The sequence below is a fragment of the Bombus pyrosoma genome, linkage group LG1 (assembly GCF_014825855.1).
Source record: "Bombus pyrosoma isolate SC7728 linkage group LG1, ASM1482585v1, whole genome shotgun sequence".
NCBI lineage: Eukaryota > Metazoa > Arthropoda > Insecta > Hymenoptera > Apidae > Bombus > Bombus pyrosoma.
Window position 1 is genome coordinate 13,840,326 of NC_057770.1, and position 21,891 is coordinate 13,862,216.

At 29.3% G+C, this 21,891-nt stretch overlaps 7 protein-coding genes across 15 annotated transcripts; 4 read left to right on the forward strand and 3 right to left on the reverse strand.

Annotated features, from left to right (window-relative positions):
- The first annotated feature begins 168 nt into the window (after window positions 1–168).
- LOC122575107 (enhancer of mRNA-decapping protein 4) lies at window positions 169–4,864 on the forward strand. Its single transcript, XM_043743636.1, has 9 exons — window positions 169–359; window positions 468–540; window positions 835–1,040; window positions 1,115–1,494; window positions 1,573–1,841; window positions 1,927–3,566; window positions 3,647–3,854; window positions 3,921–4,211; window positions 4,289–4,864. The coding sequence occupies exons 2-9, from the start codon at window positions 485–487 to the stop codon at window positions 4,476–4,478; spliced, it is 3,240 nt and encodes a 1,079-aa protein (XP_043599571.1). The 5' UTR covers window positions 169–359; window positions 468–484; the 3' UTR covers window positions 4,479–4,864.
- A 1,061-nt stretch (window positions 4,865–5,925) lies between these two features.
- Window positions 5,926–7,879, reverse strand: LOC122575153 (rRNA-processing protein UTP23 homolog). Of its 2 annotated transcripts, none has more exons than XM_043743844.1 (4): window positions 7,861–7,879; window positions 7,230–7,371; window positions 6,847–7,079; window positions 5,926–6,761 (listed from the first exon to the last, which is right to left on the reverse strand). In XM_043743844.1, exons 2-4 carry the CDS (start codon window positions 7,347–7,349, stop codon window positions 6,332–6,334), a joined length of 783 nt encoding a protein of 260 aa, XP_043599779.1. In that variant the 5' UTR covers window positions 7,350–7,371; window positions 7,861–7,879; the 3' UTR covers window positions 5,926–6,331. The 2 variants fall into 2 exon arrangements, with proteins under 2 accessions (XP_043599779.1, XP_043599702.1); XM_043743767.1 differs by lacking the exon at window positions 7,861–7,879 and adding an exon at window positions 7,598–7,737.
- Window positions 7,611–8,451, forward strand: LOC122575294 (probable small nuclear ribonucleoprotein Sm D2). The gene is made up of 3 exons (XM_043744101.1): window positions 7,611–7,752; window positions 7,943–8,198; window positions 8,270–8,451. Coding segments are annotated over exons 1-3 (363 nt in total). The 5' UTR covers window positions 7,611–7,750; the 3' UTR covers window positions 8,375–8,451.
- A 93-nt stretch (window positions 8,452–8,544) lies between these two features.
- Window positions 8,545–9,945, reverse strand: LOC122575236 (proteasome subunit alpha type-6-like). Its single transcript, XM_043743973.1, has 5 exons — window positions 9,785–9,945; window positions 9,524–9,618; window positions 9,280–9,361; window positions 8,722–9,151; window positions 8,545–8,649 (listed from the first exon to the last, which is right to left on the reverse strand). The coding sequence occupies exons 1-5, from the start codon at window positions 9,858–9,860 to the stop codon at window positions 8,592–8,594; spliced, it is 741 nt and encodes a 246-aa protein (XP_043599908.1). The 5' UTR covers window positions 9,861–9,945; the 3' UTR covers window positions 8,545–8,591.
- Window positions 9,946–10,488: 543 nt separating this feature from the next.
- On the forward strand, window positions 10,489–12,990 carry LOC122573520 (probable galactose-1-phosphate uridylyltransferase). 4 transcript variants are annotated; one of them, XM_043740274.1, is made up of 8 exons: window positions 10,495–10,741; window positions 10,985–11,119; window positions 11,343–11,402; window positions 11,481–11,650; window positions 11,733–11,938; window positions 12,009–12,237; window positions 12,309–12,525; window positions 12,606–12,990. In XM_043740274.1, the coding sequence occupies exons 4-8, from the start codon at window positions 11,543–11,545 to the stop codon at window positions 12,851–12,853; spliced, it is 1,008 nt and encodes a 335-aa protein (XP_043596209.1). In that variant the 5' UTR covers window positions 10,495–10,741; window positions 10,985–11,119; window positions 11,343–11,402; window positions 11,481–11,542; the 3' UTR covers window positions 12,854–12,990. The 4 variants fall into 4 exon arrangements, with proteins under 4 accessions (XP_043595948.1, XP_043596125.1, XP_043596033.1 ...); XM_043740013.1 differs by lacking the exon at window positions 10,985–11,119 and having other exon boundaries at window positions 10,489–10,741; XM_043740098.1 differs by having other exon boundaries at window positions 10,494–10,741; window positions 11,343–11,650.
- A 2-nt stretch (window positions 12,991–12,992) lies between these two features.
- On the reverse strand, window positions 12,993–20,066 carry LOC122573318 (adenylyltransferase and sulfurtransferase MOCS3). Of its 5 annotated transcripts, XM_043739619.1 has the most exons (7): window positions 15,074–15,179; window positions 14,915–14,971; window positions 14,625–14,806; window positions 14,219–14,432; window positions 13,791–14,089; window positions 13,244–13,711; window positions 12,993–13,171 (listed from the first exon to the last, which is right to left on the reverse strand). In XM_043739619.1, exons 3-7 carry the CDS (start codon window positions 14,800–14,802, stop codon window positions 13,020–13,022), a joined length of 1,311 nt encoding a protein of 436 aa, XP_043595554.1. In that variant the 5' UTR covers window positions 14,803–14,806; window positions 14,915–14,971; window positions 15,074–15,179; the 3' UTR covers window positions 12,993–13,019. The 5 variants fall into 5 exon arrangements, with proteins under 5 accessions (XP_043595554.1, XP_043595641.1, XP_043595467.1 ...); XM_043739706.1 differs by lacking the exons at window positions 14,915–14,971; window positions 15,074–15,179 and adding an exon at window positions 19,724–20,066; XM_043739532.1 differs by lacking the exons at window positions 14,915–14,971; window positions 15,074–15,179 and adding an exon at window positions 15,848–16,001.
- LOC122573671 (ras-related protein Rab-39B) lies at window positions 15,828–18,603 on the forward strand. Its single transcript, XM_043740403.1, has 3 exons — window positions 15,828–15,961; window positions 16,493–16,602; window positions 16,711–18,603. Exons 1-3 carry the CDS (start codon window positions 15,854–15,856, stop codon window positions 17,147–17,149), a joined length of 657 nt encoding a protein of 218 aa, XP_043596338.1. The 5' UTR covers window positions 15,828–15,853; the 3' UTR covers window positions 17,150–18,603.
- Window positions 20,067–21,891: the final 1,825 nt, after the last annotated feature.

The window sequence follows — 21,891 nt, forward strand, 5'->3', positions numbered from 1 at the left end:
GTAATGTATTTGGTTGTGTAATGTATTTTGGTATTAAAAAATCATCTTCTTGTCTATGCAATCTGAAAAATGTAATAATTATATACATACTTAGTGATTGAAACGCTTAAAATTAAGATAACATAAAGCGCCACATAGCGCGAAATACATAAAATACCGTCAGTGCACTTCCGGTCCGTTTTTCTGACAAGTATCTGATAGCTGTCTGACATTTCGTTTTTGATAATTTCATTGAGCTATGTACATGAAACACATTATTTATTCGCATCGATGAAATAATAATTCGCACATGTTTCATTAAAATAAAAAACGCATCATCAAAAAACACTTTTACAATCCGGCAAATATATGCACGAAAGGTAAGACTGACAAAATATCGTTATCAGGCGTGCCACCGGCTGGGGTTAGAATTGTCCGAATTCCGGCACGGTAATCGTCAAAATTTTATTAATTTTATCATTTTTTAGAATACGCTATCACGTTTATGAAAATGATCAAAACGGGAGAGGATAACCTAAATCTTCCATATCAGCAAACAGTGTAAGTATTTATTGAAATTTAGCTTCATTTCAGTTATAAACGGTAGAATTTCCATTGGTAATTTTTATATATTTTTATACGTCTTTCATTCATAACATTTGATGCCTTTGATTTTTATCTATCTTGGTATTACGCTGTGTAAACATAATAAATATCAAAAGTGTAAACTTTACATTTTTTTTATATTAATTTTCTGATCTTTATTATTAAATTTATCAAATTAATTTAATTTCTTTTTTATTGCTCAATTTTCTTTTTTCATATACATATAAAGATCTTTTCCTCTATGTTTAGAGAATTCACTGGACAAGAAAATCAACATTCTGTTGAATTATATAGTAGCAATGTTGTTGTTATTCCTTCACCAGGAGGTCATAATCACGGTAGTTCAAAGGTGAAGTTAAAAAATATTGTTGATTTTACATGGGAACATAACTTTTACCCAGGCCAATTATTAGCTGTTCATATGTCTGGGAAATATTTAGCTTATGGCATAAAAGGTAAAGGTAAATTTAAACTTAAATTATAATTATTTTATTGAACTTCTAAATTTAAAAAAAATAACATTATTTAGTTGGTAATGGAGGAGGTGTGGTTAGAGTTGTATACAAAGAATTGGAACAAAGAGCTCTGTTAAGAGGAATGCGTGCAGCAATACAAGATCTGGCTTTTGCACATGTTTCTAATGCAATTTTGGCATGTGTTGATTATTTGGGAAATCTTTTTATACATACTATTGAATCAACACCATCAGAATTGTTATGTAGTTTATTACTACAAGTAGATGCAGAAGATATATCTCCTACTAGTCATCGTGTAATATGGTGTCCATATATTCCTGAAGATGTACCATCAGATGGAGATAAAGTTTCAAAGCTTTTAGTTCTAACTCGTGGTTCCAAAGTAGAGTTGTGGTCAGTTAATACTGTTTCGGCAAGATTCAGATCAATAGAGGTGAATGTGTACCTTACTTACAGATTATAAAATCCGTACAAAATGAACAAAGTATCCAACTGTTTGACTAAATGATAGGCAATTGATCCAGCTGTGAAGGAAAATGGAGGCATGTTGGAAATTGATCAACATTCTGACACAATCATAGAAGCAACATTCAGTCCAGATGGCACAGCGTTAGCTACAGCTAGTTTTGACGGAGAAGTCAAATTCTTTCAAGTTTACTTACATAGTAATCCTCATGGTAATCAAGTACAACCTCGTTGTTTACATCAATGGAGACCACATGGTGGACGACCGATTTCCTGCTTGTTCTTCCTAGATGACCATAAAACGTATCATCCAGAGTAAGCAATATGTAACAGAACATTTTATTGAATTTATTTTATTATTAAATTAAAATAATCACTGTAACTGTATTTTGTTCCACAGAGTTCAATTTTGGAGGTTTGCCATAACTGGATGTGACAATAATACAGAATTAAAAGTTTGGTCTTGTGAGGTATGGTCCTGTTTACAAACCATTAAATTTGCACCTACACCTTCTACCGGTAAATTACCAGTGTTAAAAGCCGGCTTAGATCTTAGTGCAGGATACCTTTTATTATCAGATATATACAATAAAGTTCTGTACATATTAAGCCTTACAAAAGATAATGATGAAATAACATCAGTAAATACAATATCAGAGTTCCTCCTCCCCTATCCAATACTGAGTTTTGGAATTGTTGATGCTGGTTTACGTAAAATGCGTCCTACTGGAGAATCGCTGGAAGATTTATGTCCTTGTGAAGAAGATACTGAAGAGCAACTTGTTATAAGGATGTATCTAGTTCAACCAAAATCATTACAAGAATGTCATATTGCTTTTAAGCCTGCCTCACAAATGAGTGGTAATTGTCTTATGGACACACTAACTCATAAATCAGCGGGCTACTCTGAAGATACACGAGATATGGGAAATGTTAATCATAATGGAATTTCAGTGGAAAATTGCGAAGAAAATCGTTCCTTATCTGCTACACTTGAGGCAACAACAAATCACAATGCTGGCTTAAATTTAATGACACCAGATGCATTCAGCTCGCCTGCCAAAAAAGAAAATAATGAATTAGATTCTCGCCCTAGTAGCCCAGAATTAGGTAAAGTGTTATCTGCTAGCCCCTCACTTGCACAAGCAGTTCAGGCTCTAAATGCAACAGACCCACCATTGGCCACAAATGAGTTAGAAGAACAAGCACCTGCTAGTAGTGGCAGTAGTCCATCGAGAGAAGTAAGAGAAATTTTATCTCTTACAAAAGCAGATGAAGAACCAGAACCCGAAAATAAGCCAAAGGATACCAATACTGCTGATGAAGATTGGCCTAATATCCCGATGGTATTATTAAAAGATGTAAGCAGACATGCCATGCAGGAAGCCGATGGATTCACAAATGACGAAGAAAAAAGAAAAAGATTAAAAGACGAATCGAAACCAACAACGCATACTACAGGAAATACTGAAAATACATGGCAAACAACAAACGAATTGAATACTCTCGAACTAATAAATAAAGTAGAGTCAATTTTGGAAATAATTCAAGATCAACGACAGGAATTAAGAGAGTTAAGTACTGAAGTGACTAGATTAAGGCAAGAGACACCAATTTCGACGCGAGTAGAATCTGCTTTAGCACGAGCTTCACAGCAACTAAATGCAACCTTAGAACAAACATTATATAGTCAAATGGCTCGGCAACACGATTTTCTTAAGACACTTGAAACAACAATGAAAGACAAAATTGAAACTACCCTACCACGTATTATTGAAGACACAGTAGAGCCATTAAAGCATCAACTTAGATTAGATTCTGCTCGAATGGATGAACTCTTAAAAAAGAATTTGACAGAGCTCATTAATAGTAATAATATAAAAGATACACTTGCTATGGCAGCAGTGAATGCAGCAAAACCGGCATTAGACGCGGCATTTAAAGAAACCTTTACAAATGTTCTTTTACCTGGCATGGAAAAAGCATGTCAGACAATGTTTAAACAAGTACAAGATGCTTTTGTTAGGGGTACTCGTGAATGTAAGATATCTACGATTTAAGGAAAATACCAATTATATTTGAAGGCTAATTTCATATAAAACATTTTTCTTTCTTTTTAGATCTTCAAAATGTGGATGCAATTGCAGATAAACAATATCAGCAAAGAAATGAACAACAAAGTGAAGCACTATCCGCATTAGTTCGCGAAGAGTTACAAACAGAATTAAATAGGGGTTTAGTTATTCTCCAAGAAGGAACAATACGTACAATTCGTGATTCTATTAGAGATAATTTAAACCAACAACTTACTGAGATCACAAATGCGCGGTAAGCGTATTAAAAACACTATATCAGTTTCCATTAAATGGTGAAATTAATCGAATATGCTTGTAGTTCTCGAGCTACTACACCTGCTATACCAGTATCAGCGGTTGCTGATGCTCAAGCGCGAGTTATATCTCTCCTCCAACGGGGACAGTTAAATGCTGCCTTCCAACAAGCTCTAAGTGCTAGTGATTTAGGCTTGGTAGTACTAGTTTGTGAAAAAACAGAACCTTCTAGAGTATTTTCTTCTGTAGGACCTCAAGGTCAAACCTCAAGATGTATTTTACAACAACCTGTAATTCTTTCACTTGTACAGCAGTTATCCGCAGATTTAGGACACCGTACAGAACTGAAGCATAGGTAATAGAGAAATCTTTTATTATTAGTGTTTAATAATATTAGATAAAAATTTCTCATTCTTTATGATTATTTATTAGGTGGCTTGAAGAGGCGATATTAAATTTAGATCCTAATGATCCAGTAACACGAGAACATATGGGTACTGTGTTAATGACTTTGCAATCTCAGTTAGCTGCTTTTGTAGCAGCTAATCCAAGTCATAATTCTATACGGCGTATGAAAATGTTAGCTATGGCTGCCCGTGCACTTTTTAATCAACAACCTTGATGTTATATATGTATGGAATAGAAAAAACCCATTGACATCAGGTTTTACATGTTTTGTTTAAAAAATACCTTCATCTGAAAGTAATATTCACATTATCCCTTCATGTCAAGACTGGCAGTAATTTACATAGAATATAAAAGAATATTGTACGAAGTTATCGTTAGCAGTTTACACAATTTGTCGAAACTTGCGCCTATAATTTGATTTTTTATAAAGTATACACGTTTACGAAGTATTCGAGAGTTTACCAAAAAATTATTTTCTTGATCTTACATATAAACAAATATATAAATGTATTATACAATATAATTAAAGAACGTGATATAAATGAGATTGTCATTAAAATAATGGCACAATAAACAATAAAAACACTATATGAATTTAAATTATTAATTATTTTATGAATTATCAATAAAGTTTTATTAATCACTAATATTATTCTATCAATTGGTATAGAAAAAATTCTCTATTAAATTTTATGGTACATAAAAGAGATTTATTTTTAATTATTATAACTCCATTTTTTGATAGCATTTTTCTGCGAAATTGTGCTATGTACCGTCTTTATATTTAAAATGAATTTTAAAATGGGATCTTTACATATAATTAATGTACATTCTCTTAATCCTCTTAAATGTTTGTATTAACCTATAGATAATACATTTCATGACATATTGTATAATACACATTAAACTTTTCATACGCATGAAGATAGAGTAGCAATTAAGTTTTAATTAGAATTTAACTTGTAATCTTAAATGACTCTTTTTAACGAAACGGTGTTTCAGGAATTTTGTGTTTAAAACTATATGTATTTCGAAGTATTTCTATTCCATATTATTTTATTTTATCTCTGTCTCATTCATATTTTCTTTTATCTAATATGCTGCTAACTGTAATGTAACAAACCAAGATATTCTATATTTCTTACTATGAAAAAATAAACACTTTGAAATTAATAAATTGTATCTCAAATTTTATAATATATTATACTAGTATGTGGGAGAATTTTAATACACCTTATTAATTAGTAATTTCTCTAACATATAAGAGCATATAATCAAGACTTATTTTTTATTTATGTATTACTCTATATCATAAAATGTATATTTTCAGTATTCCAGTTTATATAATTGTCAAATGAATGTAAATAATGTGCAATTTATATGCATTTATATTTCCTTCATGTTTTCTACACATAAAAGTTCCTAATTCAAAATTTACATCGTGTTCCTTATATGATTAAATATTTGAACGAGAATGTAATATATGTATAGAATGAGTATTATTAATTTAGAGTATTCATAGAGTATTATATCTTCTTTATCATAATCATATCTTACTTTAAAGTGATGTGATTCCATTTACTTATTTTTCTTACATTAAGTGTAATTATTGGTACTACTTGAATAGTATAAAGGAATATGAAGAATAGGACGTTTCAAAATACAATGAATAATTACATATATTAATCAATAAAGTCGAATGCTTAGACATCTTTTACTATACAATATTGTAAAAAAAAATTGTTGAAATAACTTTGTAATGTACATGAATATGAGATTTTTCAGTTCTATCTTCCAATGTGTTCGTTCTTTGTTACACAAACATAAATAACATAGTTGTATGATACTTCATGTATTTACAAGTAACAATTTTACTAGTAAAATAAGTATACTTATATTTATAAATGGACTCATATAAATACGTTACAACACAGCTCTAATTATTGCAATTTTGTAACCTGAAAGAAATAACTGTATCATAAATAAAAGGGAATTTGCATAAATTTTAATAATTTATACAAGTTTTATGTATACATGTCCTTTTTTAATTATGCATCTATTTTCAAATTATTTTGTGCTTCCTAACTGCGTATTCTTTACTTCTGCAATCAATGCTTCTTTTATATGTGCTGCTATTTTCATTTTCTTTCTCTTCTTAACTCTACCAGATATTTTTTCTTTAATATTTTTTGAAATTTCTGTTCGTGATTTACTCTTCTTCTTCAGACAACTGAGAGGATTTGGGCCCCCTTTTTTCTTCTTTTTTAGTCTTACTTCTGTTTTATCAGTTACTCCAGCTACTTCTTTCAGTACTTTAATATTTTCTTTCTCCCATTCAGTCATCCCTAATTCTTTACGAATATTTTCAGCATATTCACGACTAGCTTGTGACGGTGCTTCCAAAGTTGGTGCTTTACCATGCAAATACATTATTGGTACACCTGGAATTTTTCTCAAGTAATCCTGAAGTTCTCTGTCTTGCGTAGCTATAATATATCTGAAAAAACAACATAACAGATATATATACATATATGTATAGTATCGCTAATTTTAATTTCCACTCATTGAAATTTTTATTATACCTAAATGAATTATTTTTTCCAACCATAGATAGTAAACATTTTGTGCCACTAATTGAATGTTTTTCATGTCCACATTTATGTATAGGATATTGTTTAACAATTTGCATAGCACCACTAACTGCTTTTGAAAATGTACTTAATTTTTCAGTTTCCAAAATGATACATGGTGTAGTTAACAATTTCACTTCAGATTGAAAATATTTTGATAATTGATCTTGTATATTAAATTTATTCTGAAAAGAATTAAAAATTATTACAAATTCAAGTCACTTGTTTTCATTAATTTATAAGTAATTACATATATCATTTTCTACTCTTTATATAATGAAATCAGGCATCAACTTTAATTATAGTAACATAAAATAATATATTTAAATGCAAACCTCTAACGCAGCCAAAGCAAATGTGCCATCAATAAGAACTTGAAACGGAGATCTAAATTTGAAGTTGTTAATAAAAAAGCTTAAATTTTTTCTCGCTTTTTTCTGTCGGTTTGTTTTCATCTTGTTATTTTCCCAGCTATGCCTTAAAATGTGTCACATTTATCTTATACATATACAGATTTAATCTTCGAAATAATATGATAAAATATTATTGAACATTGTAAACTTTTATTTTAAATCGACAAAAATACTAAAAATTTTAACCACTAAATAAGAAGCTATGCTTTTTCAATGTATTTCATAAACACAAATAGTGTACATACATACATATAGAAAAATTACTCAATATGCAATATAACATAACCTACTTTCAGAGGTGATCGGAATCGGAAGTGAACAGAAGTGCACTGAACGTTGTGTTGCTTATTGATTTGAAAACATAGTTATTACTTATATTTTGTGTACTATTCCTAAGAAAAATTTTGCGTTATCGATTTCATTCGTAACAGAAATTCATCAAAATGTAAATGTTTATACAAAATTTTTTATCGTTTTAACAGTAATTTTTGTATTTACACAAAACTTAACCTTATTTTTCTATTTATATACTATCTTTTTGTGTACATTTTACCTGGTTATAACTTTTATAGGTTATAACTTTTCTCTTTGAATTCCTATTAGCATTTTTCTAACAGAACAACTTTTATTTTTAGGTCTTCTTTAACTAAGCCAAAATCTGAAATGACTCCTGAAGAATTAGCAAAAAGAGAGGAAGAAGAATTTAACACTGGACCACTTTCAGTATTAACTCAATCTGTGAAAAATAATACACAGGTTTTAATTAATTGTAGAAATAACAAAAAATTATTAGGAAGAGTAAAAGCATTTGATAGACATTGTAACATGGTTTTAGAAAATGTAAAAGAAATGTGGACTGAACTTCCACGTACTGGTAAAGGAAAAAAGAAGGTAATATAACTATGCGGTATTGAAGCAAAACTTATGATTGATAGTATACAGAAAGCTTTGTTTTTATCTAGGCAAAACCAGTAAATAAGGATAGATTTATTTCAAAAATGTTTTTGAGAGGTGATTCTGTAATTCTAGTTCTACGAAACCCTTTAGCAACAGCATCAGGAAAATAATTTTACCAATATCTTCACTATTTTATAAATTATAAATAAGAAACATGAATTTGAAATAAATTTTTTAATTTAAATTATAAATGTGTATAATTTATTCGTGTTAACAATTATATCTTGAATTTAATATAATATACTTTCTCTTATATTTTAAGTATAAAAACGAAACAGTGTTAAGCAGGACATGACATTTATTTGTAATGAATTATACATAAAATCATTAATCTTTTTCTGCAATTGCAGTAAGATGCTTATCAATTTCTTGTTCTGTTAAAGTTCTGAAACATAAAAACATTTTATATGTTATTTATTTACAACAATTTTATACATGAAGTAGAAATAATATTTACCGAAATTTGGGATTGTCCTTTGATACTACCCCAACTTCTATCTCTGTTGGTTTAAAATCTACTGATAAAACAGTAGATAAACAAGTAATTGCTAACTGTATTGTTTCATCATGATCATAGTTTTGTTTCTTCTTTAACTTTTTCTCCAGATAAGAATTAGCTTCAGTTTGTTTAGCACCAACAGATATGGCTCTGTAACCACAATAATATCCTGCAGGATCAGCCTTATAAACACAAGGTCCTTTTTCTTTGTCGTATGAAATAAGCATCATAGAACATCCAAGAGGCCGCATTTCTGCATTTTGTGTATATACTTGACTGATATCTGCAATACGTCTGCATAATGCATCCACAGGAATTTCATATTCATACTTGTATTTAAAATGAGCTGCTTCATATCTTGCACGTTGAACTTGAGATCTACTATCAGCTAAAATGCACAACAAAAACAATATACCTTTAATACAAAAAAAAAAATCTAGATATTTCAAATAATAATGATTGAAAAATTATATAACAAATCTTTAGGATAATCATTTTCTTTAAAACTTTACTCACCTATCATGCCTGTCACAAGGCAACCGATATGCTCAGTGAGTTGAAAAATATGAGTAACGCTGGAAGCATCAAGCAGCTTATCCTATAAACAAATATCCTTAAATTTAATAAGTTTCATTTGTATTATTTGCAGAAAAATCTTCAAATGTTACTTTAAAATACTATGCTATATACTTTAGAAAAAAAGGAATAATATTATAAAGAACTACTAGTAATAACAGTATAGTGATAGAGGTTATCTTACAGGCACTTTCTTTTGTGTAGCAAAAACAGCTGTGTCCACTCCTTTTACAGCGACCGATGTCAAACCACCTTGATTTATCGCTTTAAACGCATATTCTGCAAAATATTCGATACTTTTACTTAGAAAAGTTGATAATTGCTAATCACGCCATGTCATGGTTCCCGCTTAGAAAATTAGTACAAGAGTTAGTACTTCGAAAGACAGCAACAAAAATTGGAAAACTGTTTATGTCTTAATGTAAAATATTTTCACAAATCTTACCTACTTGGTAAAGCCGCCCTTCCGGTGAAAAGATTGTAATATGTCTATCAAAACCAGCACTACTACCGCGCGCCATATTAGCAAATAATGTTAATGGTCGCGTTTAAAAGTTGCAGGCAACTATTCGAAACGTCAAATCATGCAAGGCGAGTATTAAGGTAATTTACATTGAACGACAGAAATTTTTATCGGAACAATTTTTACATATCTTTATATTCATTTAGAAAAGTAGACTTAAAATCAAATATAAGGATCTGACTTTCTAGGAAATTTGTAAAATTGTTTATTACTTATCCTTACAATTTTAATATATTTTTTTATATAAAATTATGCTCTTTATTACCCTATATAAAAATCTAAATTTTATTTAAAGATTAAATTATAATTAAAAAAGATAATTGTTTAGTATTAGCAGTTAGAATTTAAAAAGATATAAATTTTAAAATTTGATTTCAAAAGTAATTATATTTTATCATGAATATTTCTCTTTTGAGAAATATACGTAGTAGCAGATTCTTTAGTATAATTAAGTACGAAACATATTAGCATTCCTATGTCAAAAAATAAAGCAATTTAACCATATTTTCTTTACTGGCAATGCACATACATATATTTGTTTGTTCGTTTTCCTATAAATAACGCTTGCGATATCTTTTAACATCTTAAGCTCGTTCTGATCGAGATCGAATCTGATTTTACACCAACCATCTAATACGTAGTAATGCGTGATACACATCGATATGTGTACACATTGAACATTAGATTTCGTAAGCGATGTAAATGTTATCATAAGTCACTGTACTTGGTATAGTTACACAAGTATCTTGTCTATGAAAAAATGACACGTACATCTTAAATTACTGCTGTCATTAAAAATTTTCCAGTACGCTAGTAGCACTCAAGCGACACTTGCGATACCAAAAGTAGATACCAAAGTACAAATGTTTGCATCAACAGGTAAAAATATTTTATATTAATTGAAAAATTAATCACTTAATACAACAAATATCTGTAAAAGATAAAGGTAGTCGTTATATTATTTATGAAAGGTACACACTATTAATCGCGTAAGGTTTTTTTCGAGTAAATAAATTTTATAGGAGCATAAGCGTCGGTCATATGACCTTCCACAAATTTTGTTTTATTTCTTTTATATTATAAATGTATAGTGGCATGTGAAACTAATAATAATTTTTACAGTTTATTATACATTCTGTATGATCGAAATCAAAACAAAACCCGCGTGAATCTATTGTGCATTATTTATAGTTCTGATTAAAACGAAATCCACATGACGATTAAAATTTGTATTACTATTCGTAGCATTCCAAAAGTGTAAGTAATGCGTGTATATGTATATAGTAATGAAGCAAAATACTTTTATATGATATTTTTAAACGTTTATATTGAGTAATGTACTTTTTGTAGTAAACTAATTGTAATTTTATCAAACAAATTAATTTGTTGTAAAAATTAGTTTAATACATTAATGTAATATATACATAATCTTATCCAAATTTTCTGTGTATATACATGAAGACTTAATAATAATTTTCAGGTGATAAGAACAGCCTGAAAAATGGCACAGAAGCTTTAAAAAAACAATTTGATCCTACTGGTTAGAATTTTTGTTCTTATGAAGAAATTATATCAAATTCAAGTTCTATGTATCATCTATTAGATCAATATTTTATAGAACATCAACATATTCGATATAATCCCTTAAAGGGAGAATGGGTACTAGTGTCACCACATCGAATGAAACGACCCTGGGGGGGACAAATTGAAACAAATATAGAAGAAGATCTGCCAGATTATGACCCTGATAATCCACTTTGTCCTGGCAACGTCAGAGCTAGTGGACAGGTAATGCATTTAAATAACTATCCCTTAACTTTAGGACCAGAATTGCACAACTTTTCTGATACTAAATGTTCTTGCTTTTCAGATAACTCCAATATATGAAAATACATATTCATTTGTCAATGACTTTCCTGCATTATTGGAATCAGTTCCTGATCCATCAAAATCTGAAGATGAATTATTCCAAATGGATGCTGCCAGAGGTACTTGTAAAGTGATGTGTTTCCATCCCAAATCAAATGTAACAATAGCACTTATGAAAATTTCGGAAATTAAAGAAGTGGTTAAACGGTATGTTGGTAATACATCTAGTTTGTAGTATTGTAACATTTTATGTAATATGAATGTATGAATGATTTAGCTGGATTTTTGAAATGCTTGAGTTGGGAGAGAAATGGACTTGGGTACAAATTTTTGAAAATCGTGGTGCTGTAATGGGCTGTAGCAATTCTCATCCTCACTGTCAAATTTGGGCTAGCTCCTTCCTACCAAATGAAGCTAAAATAAAGGATAGATACCTCAGTGATTATTATAATCGTAATAAAAAACCACTTCTTATAGATTATGTACAAAAAGAACTTTTCAAAAAAGTAAAGTACCATATTAAGAGAATTTAGATTCAGATCTTCAGATTTTTTAATTTGTATATTTTATGTTGTAGGAGCGCATTGTATCAGAAAACCGAGATTGGGTAGTTTTAGTACCATTTTGGGCAGTATGGCCATATGAAACTATGGTATTGCCTAAGAAACAGGTATCTAGAATGCAAGATTTATCAGAAAGTCAACAAGAATCATTAGCAGCTACTATGAAAATACTGTGTACAAAATATGATAACTTATTCCATTGCTCTTTTCCTTATTCTATGGGTTGGCATGGTATGATTAAATATTATTGAATATTTTCATTAAAAAAGGTTATGTAACTAATCACGATATTTAATTGACTCTATTTAAAGGAGCGCCAACTGGACCATATGTAAAACAAGATTATCCTTATTGGACTTTCCATGGAATTTATTTACCTCCACTATTGCGTTCAGCAACTGTAAAGAAACATATGGTTGGCTATGAACTTCTTGCACAAGCACAAAGAGACTTAACGCCAGAACAAGCAGCAGAAAAATTACGAAATTTATCAGATTCCCATTACAAGTATCCAGAAACCAGTTTAACTAGTTCCGAGATAGAAGAGTATTCTAAATGAATTAATTCACTTTATATAACTATATATTTTTATAAATGTACGTGTTATTCACGTATATATATTTATAAAAATGTAATGTCGAACATTATGTAATTATACACATATTAATTTTAGTAATAAAAATCAATAAACATGAAAGTAATCAATTACATACAATTTTATACAATTAATATACAGGAAATGTACAATCGATTTTCTTGCTCCAAGCATGAATGCCACCAATTACATCTTTTATTTCTAGATTACTTCCCTGAAATATTTCCTGAAGACTTTTTACAGCCTTTTGCGAATCATTTCCTCTTCTGCACATAACATATACTAGAACAAATACATACACATTTATTATATATTTACAACTTCAACATAACATATTAAGCAAAATATACTTACAACTAGCATTATCATGTTGTTTTTGTATTTCCTGTATTCTACTTCTTATTAATGTTACTGTTTCGTTGTTATTAATATCACATAATGGTATATTTATAGAGTTCTTTAAATGACAGATATCAAATTCTTCGGCTGAACGTACGTCGATTAAAATATGAGCTTTCGTGCCTAATTTCAATGTTGTGTTATATTCTTCCACACTTATTCTTTCTTCCGTTCTTAATAAATTTAATTTCGGATCTTTATCATTTGCTTTTGCACCACAAAATTGTTCATAATCAATTAATTTGTGCAGAGTTGGATGCTCGCCGCAAACGGCACAGTTTATATTTTTAGCACGCAGATTGATCTTACGAAACTTCGTTTCTAGTCCATCAAATAATAGAAGTTGACCGGATAGTACATGCGGAAGATCGAGTACTATCTTCAGCGCTTCTAATGCTTGTAAGACGCCAATAGTACCAACGGCTGTAGTTAAATTAAATAATAAATATTTTCTGAATTAAAAATACTGAATAAATTAATTAAATTAATTAAAAAATAATACCTGGGCCAAAAACACCACCATCTCCACAATTTGTTACTGTTTCTGGAGGAGGAGGTTTAGGAAATATACATCTGTAGCAAGGTCCATTGTAATTAAATACAGATAAATGACCTTCAAATTTTAATGCTGATCCAGATACTAAAGGTTTATTACTTAGAACACACGCATCATTCAATAAATAACGTGTAGCTACATTATCGGTAGCATCTATCACTACATCGTAAGACTTTATTATGTCCAGAGCATTACTGCTATCTAGTTGAATTTTATATGGAGTAACTTTAATGTCACTGTTTAAGCTAAAATTAGGAATATTTAGTTTAGATTATAAAAGTAGGGATATTTTATATCATGAATTTTACCATCAAATAAACATTTAATACATATACTTGTAAAAATCTATCCATATTATATTGATATACAAATACCGATTAAGACTTTCTGCAGCAGTATTTACTTTTGGTGTCCCAATACTTGTTTCTGCATATAATAATTGTCTATGAAGATTGTTAATCTCTACATCATCATAATCAATTATACCAATTTGTCCAACACCAGCAGATGCTAAATATAATGCAGCCGGGCATCCAAGTCCACCTGCTCCTACGATCAATATTGCGCTATTCTTTAATTTTACTTGACCTGTAATTATATAATGAAAAATGTTACAATTGAAAATAAAAACTTTATTATTATTTATATATCTAATTAAGAATATATATATGGAAGAGAAAATATTAAATACTAAAGAATAACAGATTTTTGTTACATGAAATTCGTATGATTTTAATTTAATAAATATAATACATTTTAAAATTTTATAAATAGAAACACCTTTAATAGCAATTTCTGGTAAAAATATTTGCCTACTATATCGTAATATTTCTTCGTTATTCAAACCGTAATCTTGTAAGATTTGTTTTTCGCGCCTTAAGGCAGCTAGTTGAGTTTCCTTCGTGCGTAACAACTCACGCAATTCAATAATTTCATCAATCAATTTCTTTTCGTTCATTTTTCTAGAAAAAAATTTAAAAATGAGTTACTGTTGTATTATAAAAGGTTAAGAGTAAAATTAAATTCAAAATTTTTTATTAAAGAAAATCACGTAGTTAGGTTATACGTACTAAAACTTATTTACAAAATTAGTGGTTAGAAGGTTGTTGTTACATAAGTAGCAAATCCTACATAAGAAACAATTCGTTATAGATAAAACTTAAACAAAGACGAGTGAAGATTATTATTCTAATCTTTATTATTTCAAATACTATCACTTTTTTTATTACTTTATAATCACTATACACGTATCTATTTGAATAGATATATATTACACATTCCGTGTCCTGTTCTACGTTTAAGATGCAAATGGCACTATGCTTTACATATTTAGTATACGTAAAAATGCTCGACTAATCTCTTAATTAACCTTTAATCCTTACAACGTAATAGATAAAATGAAGAATTTATCGTTTCAAGTAGTATAACAAAAATAGAGAATATTTCCGAAACATTTTCGAATATTTACTTTTAGAGTTTAAAATAATATTCTTCTATCCATTTTACTTAACTAGTAAAGAAAAGAAGTCAATATTTTCTTTTAATTCTTTTGGTGTTCATTGATTGTATACAGATTTGTATTAAGTAAACTATAAATATGTGTAAGCAATATTTATAAATTAAATGATGATGTCTTTCAACCTTTCTAGTTAAACCCGTGAAATGTGTATTTTAGGTGGCTACTATGACCGCGTGGTTCTGTGAGTGTCTCAAAGAATTAAAGAAGAAAGAAGCAGTGAAATTTGGAACGGCTAAAAGCAGCTAGTTCATTGAAAATTACGATGTGTTCGGTTTCAAAGATCCTTACGAGATCTACGTGTTTATTTGCACAGTGTCGTGCGCAATAAGTGCAGTACAGTCTTGGGCAAAGGTAGGAAGTTGATGATTAATGTCACGGTCAGCGAGGTTCTCACTCTTGACGAGTGCATACAAGAAAATCATGACTTTATAAGTGACAACTGGAGTATTGCTTGTGAAGAACTTTAATCGTAATATATACATACGTCAAGATGGTGGAACCAATTTTTGACTATCAATTTCGCCTGATACTTATCGGTGACAGTACAGTCGGAAAAAGTTCGTTGCTGAAATATTTTACTGATGGGAAGTTCGCAGAGGTACGCAGCGACTCTAACCGTTATTGTCAACAATGTTGATAAAAATGTTGATTTTAATCAAATCTGTCATGTTTTGTTCTTTTGTCATTTTTCATAATATCAAATAAGTTGTACTGTAATTGATGTTGAAATCGAAGTTGAAATAGATTTTATATCGTTGGAGTATTTCCAATTTTGCTGATCTAATAATATTTATGTAGTTGATTGCTATTTTTTAAATAAAGAATTCAGGACAGCATAAAAATGCTATGATATTAAATATGTTTGAAGAATTTTTGTCACGCAAATGAATTAGTTTTAATATCCAATTATAATTATTATATACATTGTACAATTAGTAGGTTAATGAACAATAATAAACAAAACAGTATCTTTGATTGAGATACATTTTTATCTTTTTTCTTGAATCTGTCATTGACTTTTATGTAGAGTATATTTTTTAGTAAATCAAAAATTATAGTTCTTTTACAATTCAATGAGTTTATACCTGATATTATTATAGAAAGCATATAACATATTTTATTTGATTAGCTTTCAGATCCAACAGTAGGAGTAGATTTTTTTGCTAGATTAATTGAAGTAAAGGATGGAACAAGAATAAAATTACAGTTATGGGATACAGCTGGCCAAGAAAGATTTAGGTGTGTTATATTTGTATTATATGTTTTAAGTAATTACAAATATATTAAAAACAAGATATGATATGTCATTGATATAAGTAAAATAATGAAATGTGTTGTTTATCTTAGGTCAATTACAAAATCATACTATAGAAACTCTGTTGGTGCCCTGCTTGTGTATGATGTCTGTAATAGAGCAAGTTTTGAACATATTCCTCAGTGGATGATGGAAGCTCGTAGACATATTGAGCCACATCGCCCTGTATTTGCATTGGTAGGTTGTAAATTAGATTTAGTTACCAATGGAAGTAGGCGAGAAGTTTCAAAGGAAGAAGCAAGAGCTTTTGCTGATCAACATGGAGTACATCACATTGAAACCAGCGCAAAGACTGGAGTTAATGTTGAAGAAGCATTTCGAACAGTTACACAGGAAGTTTATAATAGAATACAGACTGGTGAATATAAGGTAGAAGATGGTTGGGATGGAATAAAAACTGGATTTGCTAGGCCTGGTGGTTTAGATTTTAATCTAGTCGAAGCAGAACCTGCAAAATCCTCTTGCTGTTAAGTTAAAATATAATTTGTTATAGAAGCAAATAATGTTCAGAATGCAGTGGCACTAAAAATTTATGTTTCTTAAGTTTTTCTAAATCTTGAGACATGTATATTAAGAGAGAGAAAGACCGAGAGAATACATTCAAATTTCCATATCAACTTTATTTGACAAACATGAAAGAAGATTCTATTCTCTAATAATTACATTCCACTGCATTCTCGTTTTAGAAGAAAGATTTACAACAAATTTAAAATGTGTATAAATCTTGATTAGACATTTTTGTATATAGCTTGTATAAACGAATGATTATATGTCATTGAAGTACATAGGCATTGAACTAGGACTGTTTCTTATCTTATTTAAGGAACAAAATATCTCAATGTAAAGAAAGTTCATGTTCATAGTATAAATGTAGCTATAGCATTTTTATGAATTTTGTCATAAATTCATGATTTTGTTAATGATGAAAGAAAATAACGAATGTGCTTCTTTGTCAAAATCATCTTTTAAATATTGTAATAATAGAGTATTACAGTGAATATTATATAAATTAAAGAAAAGTTTTCGAAATAAAAGTGCAAATGTTTGTATATCATGCGTTTTACATACAGAAGTTATTTTTTGTTTTTAATGACACAGTTTGTGATAATGTCACATATACATGAAGAGCCAATATATATATATATATATATATATATACATATATACATATATTCGTACTGTTCATATTTAATTAAAGCCAAACAAGTTAATATATCAGTACTTATATCTTAATTTATGAAACAATATATAAGAAGCGATCTGTATGTGCTTTAATTTTAAAACATCATGAACTTATTCTGTAAATATTATATTTTATAATTATGTCAAAATATTACAAGATCATATTATAGAATAATAGATAGTGCACCACAATTTGTGTAAGCTGCTATGAATTAATAAACATCTGCTTTATCATATTTTTATCATAAGATATAAACATGTCAATTTAAATATGATATGAAAAATTTATATAATCTAATATAATATTTTTAATACAGCCATTTTTTATTGGATGGTACATTTTACATTTTTTCATGTCAATCTCTTAAAAGAAAATAAATTTCTGACTTTCAAGATATGAGTTAAGAACATGAACACTTGCATATACATACATACATTCTTAAGACAGAAATAAATTAGTCAAATAAACTTTATTCAAATAAATATTATTTATGTGATTCGCATTTTTCAATGCAACAGGAATTAAGCAGACATGTATTTATATCTGTATAATGTAACAGATATATAGAATACGTATCAAATGATAAAGTGCAGTAAAATCTGCATTTGTATAAATAGTGTAAGTAAATGCAGCATGGATAGAATTTATGTATGAAGTTTTATACTTATTAACTGTGGCATAAGACAAAATGAGTAATAGCTATTAGAAGAAAAAAAAAAAAGAAAAACGCGAAACAGTAACATATAACTTTATATATATATAATATCATTATAATATAATATCATTTGATGCGACGGTATTATATAACATATAATATCATTATATTTGTATAGCTGTAGGACGTATCTTTTTGTCAATAAGTGATGTACGTATGTAGTGAACGTACAACGTTGTAATATCCTAATTGACAAATAGACTTTTTCATCTATAAAAAATCTAAATTTGTTATGTGTTCATTTCTGTTTTAAAATATTTTTTTGTAAATAGAAATTAATATTATATTGAGGATATGAATTATAATAAATCTATGTTATATTATTTTAATATATGGCTATATAAAACTATAATTATACATAATATGTGAAAAACGGACACAGACATACATACATATATATATATATATATATATATATATATATATATATATAAATTGTTTTCTCATAAAATTTATTTTATGTATAATTTGACAATTCAATATATACATCTTTGTGCACTACACATTTATATACATATAATCATGTTGGAAAATAAACAATTATAGAATTATATATTATTTTTTGATAATGTACTGCAAATATTAATTATTGACATTTCTTTTGTGATAGAAGTCAGGAAATTATGTTCTGCCACCATATTCTAGATCATTTCTATTTATTTAGCTCAATAAATTCATTTTTTTGCTTTTTTTTAGAATAAATTAATTACAAAGACACTTCTACTAAAATTACATATTATCATATTCATAATTTTAGATATATATAAAATATGGTGTGTGTTTTGTGTAACTAGTTGTGGCGGCACTCGACAGTAAACTTTCCAACGGTTTCTGTCCCGTGGCTCGCTACACAAAGGCTCTATTCCTGCGGACAAGGTGATTATCAGATGCCGATACATTCTTACCGAATATTTTCAGCTAGCCTAAGGATCCGCTGTAAATCTTAGGATTTGTTTTAGCTAAGGTCCTCCAAAGGGACAAATAGACTTTGTTTTATCAGTCCCTAAGTCTACCACCTACTACGGGAAGACACAAGAAATCTGCTTTTTCTCACACACGATACTTTCCGCTAGCAATTTCCTCTCAAGGGCAGTTGCATCCTTTTCCAACGACCAACACAAAAATTAGCTAATAAACAGCGACGTACATTTTCCTCACTTTCCGAACCAAAGCTTTCCTCAACGAATCCGATGATCTCGCATCCTTAGACACACCCCATCACAGTTTTACTTCGCAGCATCATCATGACAGAAAGTCAGTCTTTTACATAGAGTCTTTGCAGAGAGTCGTTACCCTTCGGTCGTTACCTACAGTCGTCACACAACTGTCGTTACAATCGCACGGTTCGAGTCAATCAACAATTCAAGTCTTCGGCATCTCGCGCAATCATCGTCCGAACTCCCGTCGCATCAAAACACATCGACCAGTAGGCGAACTGTTAACCGCGAATCGCGAACCGTTAATAGTAACCGCGAGTTCTGCGCATCAGTGTACACCTAGAATATATCGTGAATAAATATTTATTGTTGAATATATTTGAGTGTTCCTTCAGTACCTATCACGACCTAATCATCTCATAGTTATTTTTATAGGCTATAACAGATGGAGTAATCAAAATGTTGATGAGATATAATTTCATATTTAATGTACAATATATAACATATATACAGTATATACAAGTTAATACTTTCTTGCCATTATGTAGCAGTCGATATGCTTAAATTATACAGATTTTCGCAAACTGAATAATTTATATCTCCGAAATGTAAAATTGTCTGAATACAAGAAAATATTATAAAACACTGTTACAGTTATATTTTCACGTAAGTATGAAAAATTAGTTAAACAGAATATAACTAAATCTGTGAAAAAGCAAACTGAGAAAGAATAGTTTATATAATATTCTCATAATTAAATAATAAGAATTAAAGAATACTGGTCGTTGTTAAGAAATATCTTATTCGTTTTACTTGACAAAATAATATACTATTACGTTATAATCTATTACGTTATAATCTATTACGTTATAATCTATTACGTTATAATGAGTTAAGTTACAATATATTACGTTATATAGTATAATGTTATAATGTATTACGTTATATAGTAGTATGTTATAATGTATTACGTTAAAATGTTTTACGTTACATGGGATTACGTTATATTATAATACATTATAATGTATTACGTTATATTGTCTTACGTTTTGTCCTTCCTTCAAATACTGGACAGAAGGCGTACGTTAACATAATCGCGGACGGATACGAACACATGCATAGTGGGGATATCGAAAGGTGACAAAGGGACGCAAGTGGATCAACACAGCAGTTGTCCGTAACCAGTCAATGGCAAGAGTCGCAGTCGAGAGTTCTGAAGAAGTCGCTAGTCAAGAAAGTAAACAAACTGTTGAACAAATCGCCGCGTATTCAGATGACAACTTTCACGTTCTACATCTCAGTTATATACCACATAACGTTATACGTTACAACGTAATACTATATAACGTTACACGTTATATCGTAATACCACATAACGTTATACGTTACAACGTAATACTATATAACGTAATACTATATAACGCAATAAGTTATATTGTAAAACTATATAACGTAATACTATATAACGCAATAGGTTATATTGTAAAACTATATTATATAACGTAATATTACGTAACGTAATATATATATAACGTAATAACGTAACGTAATATTATATAACGTAATACGTTTTAGTGTAATACTATATAACGTAATTCTATATAATGTTTTACTATATAAAGTAATAAGTTATAACGTATTTCTATATAACGTAATACTTTATAACGTAATACTATATAATGCATCACGTTATGTCGTTATACTGTTACGTTCTATTTAATTGCCGACGGGAAGGTAGCGTTAACTGACATTTAATGTAATTGACAATAAGCTCTACTTTCGGCTAACCTGCTATGTTCGGGACTACTGGCACGGGAGGGGATTAACGTTGTTCGAAAGTAAATTTGCGATATGTAATTATTTATTCAAATTTTACTCGATTTCGATATTGACAATTGACTGACAGTCTGACGGATAAAATTCTTCGGTTGACGAAATGGTAATTCTTCGGTTGACAAGATGATGATTTTTCATTTAACAAAATGATAACTAACTCTTCGGTATACAATGGTAATTGTTCGGTTAACGCACGGTAATTAATTAATAATATTCGATAGACAAACGGTAGTTAATATACTCGATGGACGAACGATAATAATTATTATTGCTCGATAGTCGAACGGTAATTATTATTACTCGATAGACGAGCGGTACAAGC

What these genes read in the sequence shown, in the direction of transcription:
- LOC122575294 (XM_043744101.1), top strand. An exon ending in CTGGTAAAGGAAAAAAGAAG is followed by an intron (nt 8,199 to 8,269) that starts GTAATATAACTA and finishes GTTTTTATCTAG; the next exon opens with GCAAAACCAGTAAATAAGGA.
- LOC122573671 (XM_043740403.1), top strand. Translation starts at nt 15,854, where the DNA reads ATGGTGGAACCAATTTTTGACTATCAATTTCGCCTGATACTTATCGGT. An exon ending in CTGATGGGAAGTTCGCAGAG is followed by an intron (nt 15,962 to 16,492) that starts GTACGCAGCGAC and finishes TTATTTGATTAG; the next exon opens with CTTTCAGATCCAACAGTAGG. An exon ending in GCTGGCCAAGAAAGATTTAG is followed by an intron (nt 16,603 to 16,710) that starts GTGTGTTATATT and finishes TGTTTATCTTAG; the next exon opens with GTCAATTACAAAATCATACT.
- LOC122573318 (XM_043739706.1), bottom strand. Translation starts at nt 14,802, where the DNA reads ATGAACGAAAAGAAATTGATTGATGAAATTATTGAATTGCGTGAGTTG. An exon ending in ACCAGAAATTGCTATTAAAG is followed by an intron (nt 14,433 to 14,624) that starts GTGTTTCTATTT and finishes ATATAATTACAG; the next exon opens with GTCAAGTAAAATTAAAGAAT. An exon ending in GCTGCAGAAAGTCTTAATCG is followed by an intron (nt 14,090 to 14,218) that starts GTATTTGTATAT and finishes TCCTAATTTTAG; the next exon opens with CTTAAACAGTGACATTAAAG.
- LOC122573520 (XM_043740013.1), top strand. An exon ending in AAAACAATTTGATCCTACTG is followed by an intron (nt 11,403 to 11,480) that starts GTTAGAATTTTT and finishes AATATTTTATAG; the next exon opens with AACATCAACATATTCGATAT. An exon ending in TTATTCTATGGGTTGGCATG is followed by an intron (nt 12,526 to 12,605) that starts GTATGATTAAAT and finishes CTCTATTTAAAG; the next exon opens with GAGCGCCAACTGGACCATAT.
- LOC122575236 (XM_043743973.1), bottom strand. Translation starts at nt 9,860, where the DNA reads ATGGCGCGCGGTAGTAGTGCTGGTTTTGATAGACATATTACAATCTTT. An exon ending in AGGGCGGCTTTACCAAGTAG is followed by an intron (nt 9,619 to 9,784) that starts GTAAGATTTGTG and finishes AATATTTTGCAG; the next exon opens with AATATGCGTTTAAAGCGATA. An exon ending in AAGGACAATCCCAAATTTCG is followed by an intron (nt 8,650 to 8,721) that starts GTAAATATTATT and finishes TTTATGTTTCAG; the next exon opens with AACTTTAACAGAACAAGAAA.
- LOC122575107 (XM_043743636.1), top strand. Translation starts at nt 485, where the DNA reads ATGAAAATGATCAAAACGGGAGAGGATAACCTAAATCTTCCATATCAG. An exon ending in TTTAGCTTATGGCATAAAAG is followed by an intron (nt 1,041 to 1,114) that starts GTAAAGGTAAAT and finishes AACATTATTTAG; the next exon opens with TTGGTAATGGAGGAGGTGTG. An exon ending in ACTGAGATCACAAATGCGCG is followed by an intron (nt 3,855 to 3,920) that starts GTAAGCGTATTA and finishes ATATGCTTGTAG; the next exon opens with TTCTCGAGCTACTACACCTG.
- LOC122575153 (XM_043743844.1), bottom strand. Translation starts at nt 7,349, where the DNA reads ATGAAAACAAACCGACAGAAAAAAGCGAGAAAAAATTTAAGCTTTTTT. An exon ending in TTGCTTTGGCTGCGTTAGAG is followed by an intron (nt 7,080 to 7,229) that starts GTTTGCATTTAA and finishes AATTCTTTTCAG; the next exon opens with AATAAATTTAATATACAAGA. An exon ending in GGAAAAAATAATTCATTTAG is followed by an intron (nt 6,762 to 6,846) that starts GTATAATAAAAA and finishes TTGTTTTTTCAG; the next exon opens with ATATATTATAGCTACGCAAG.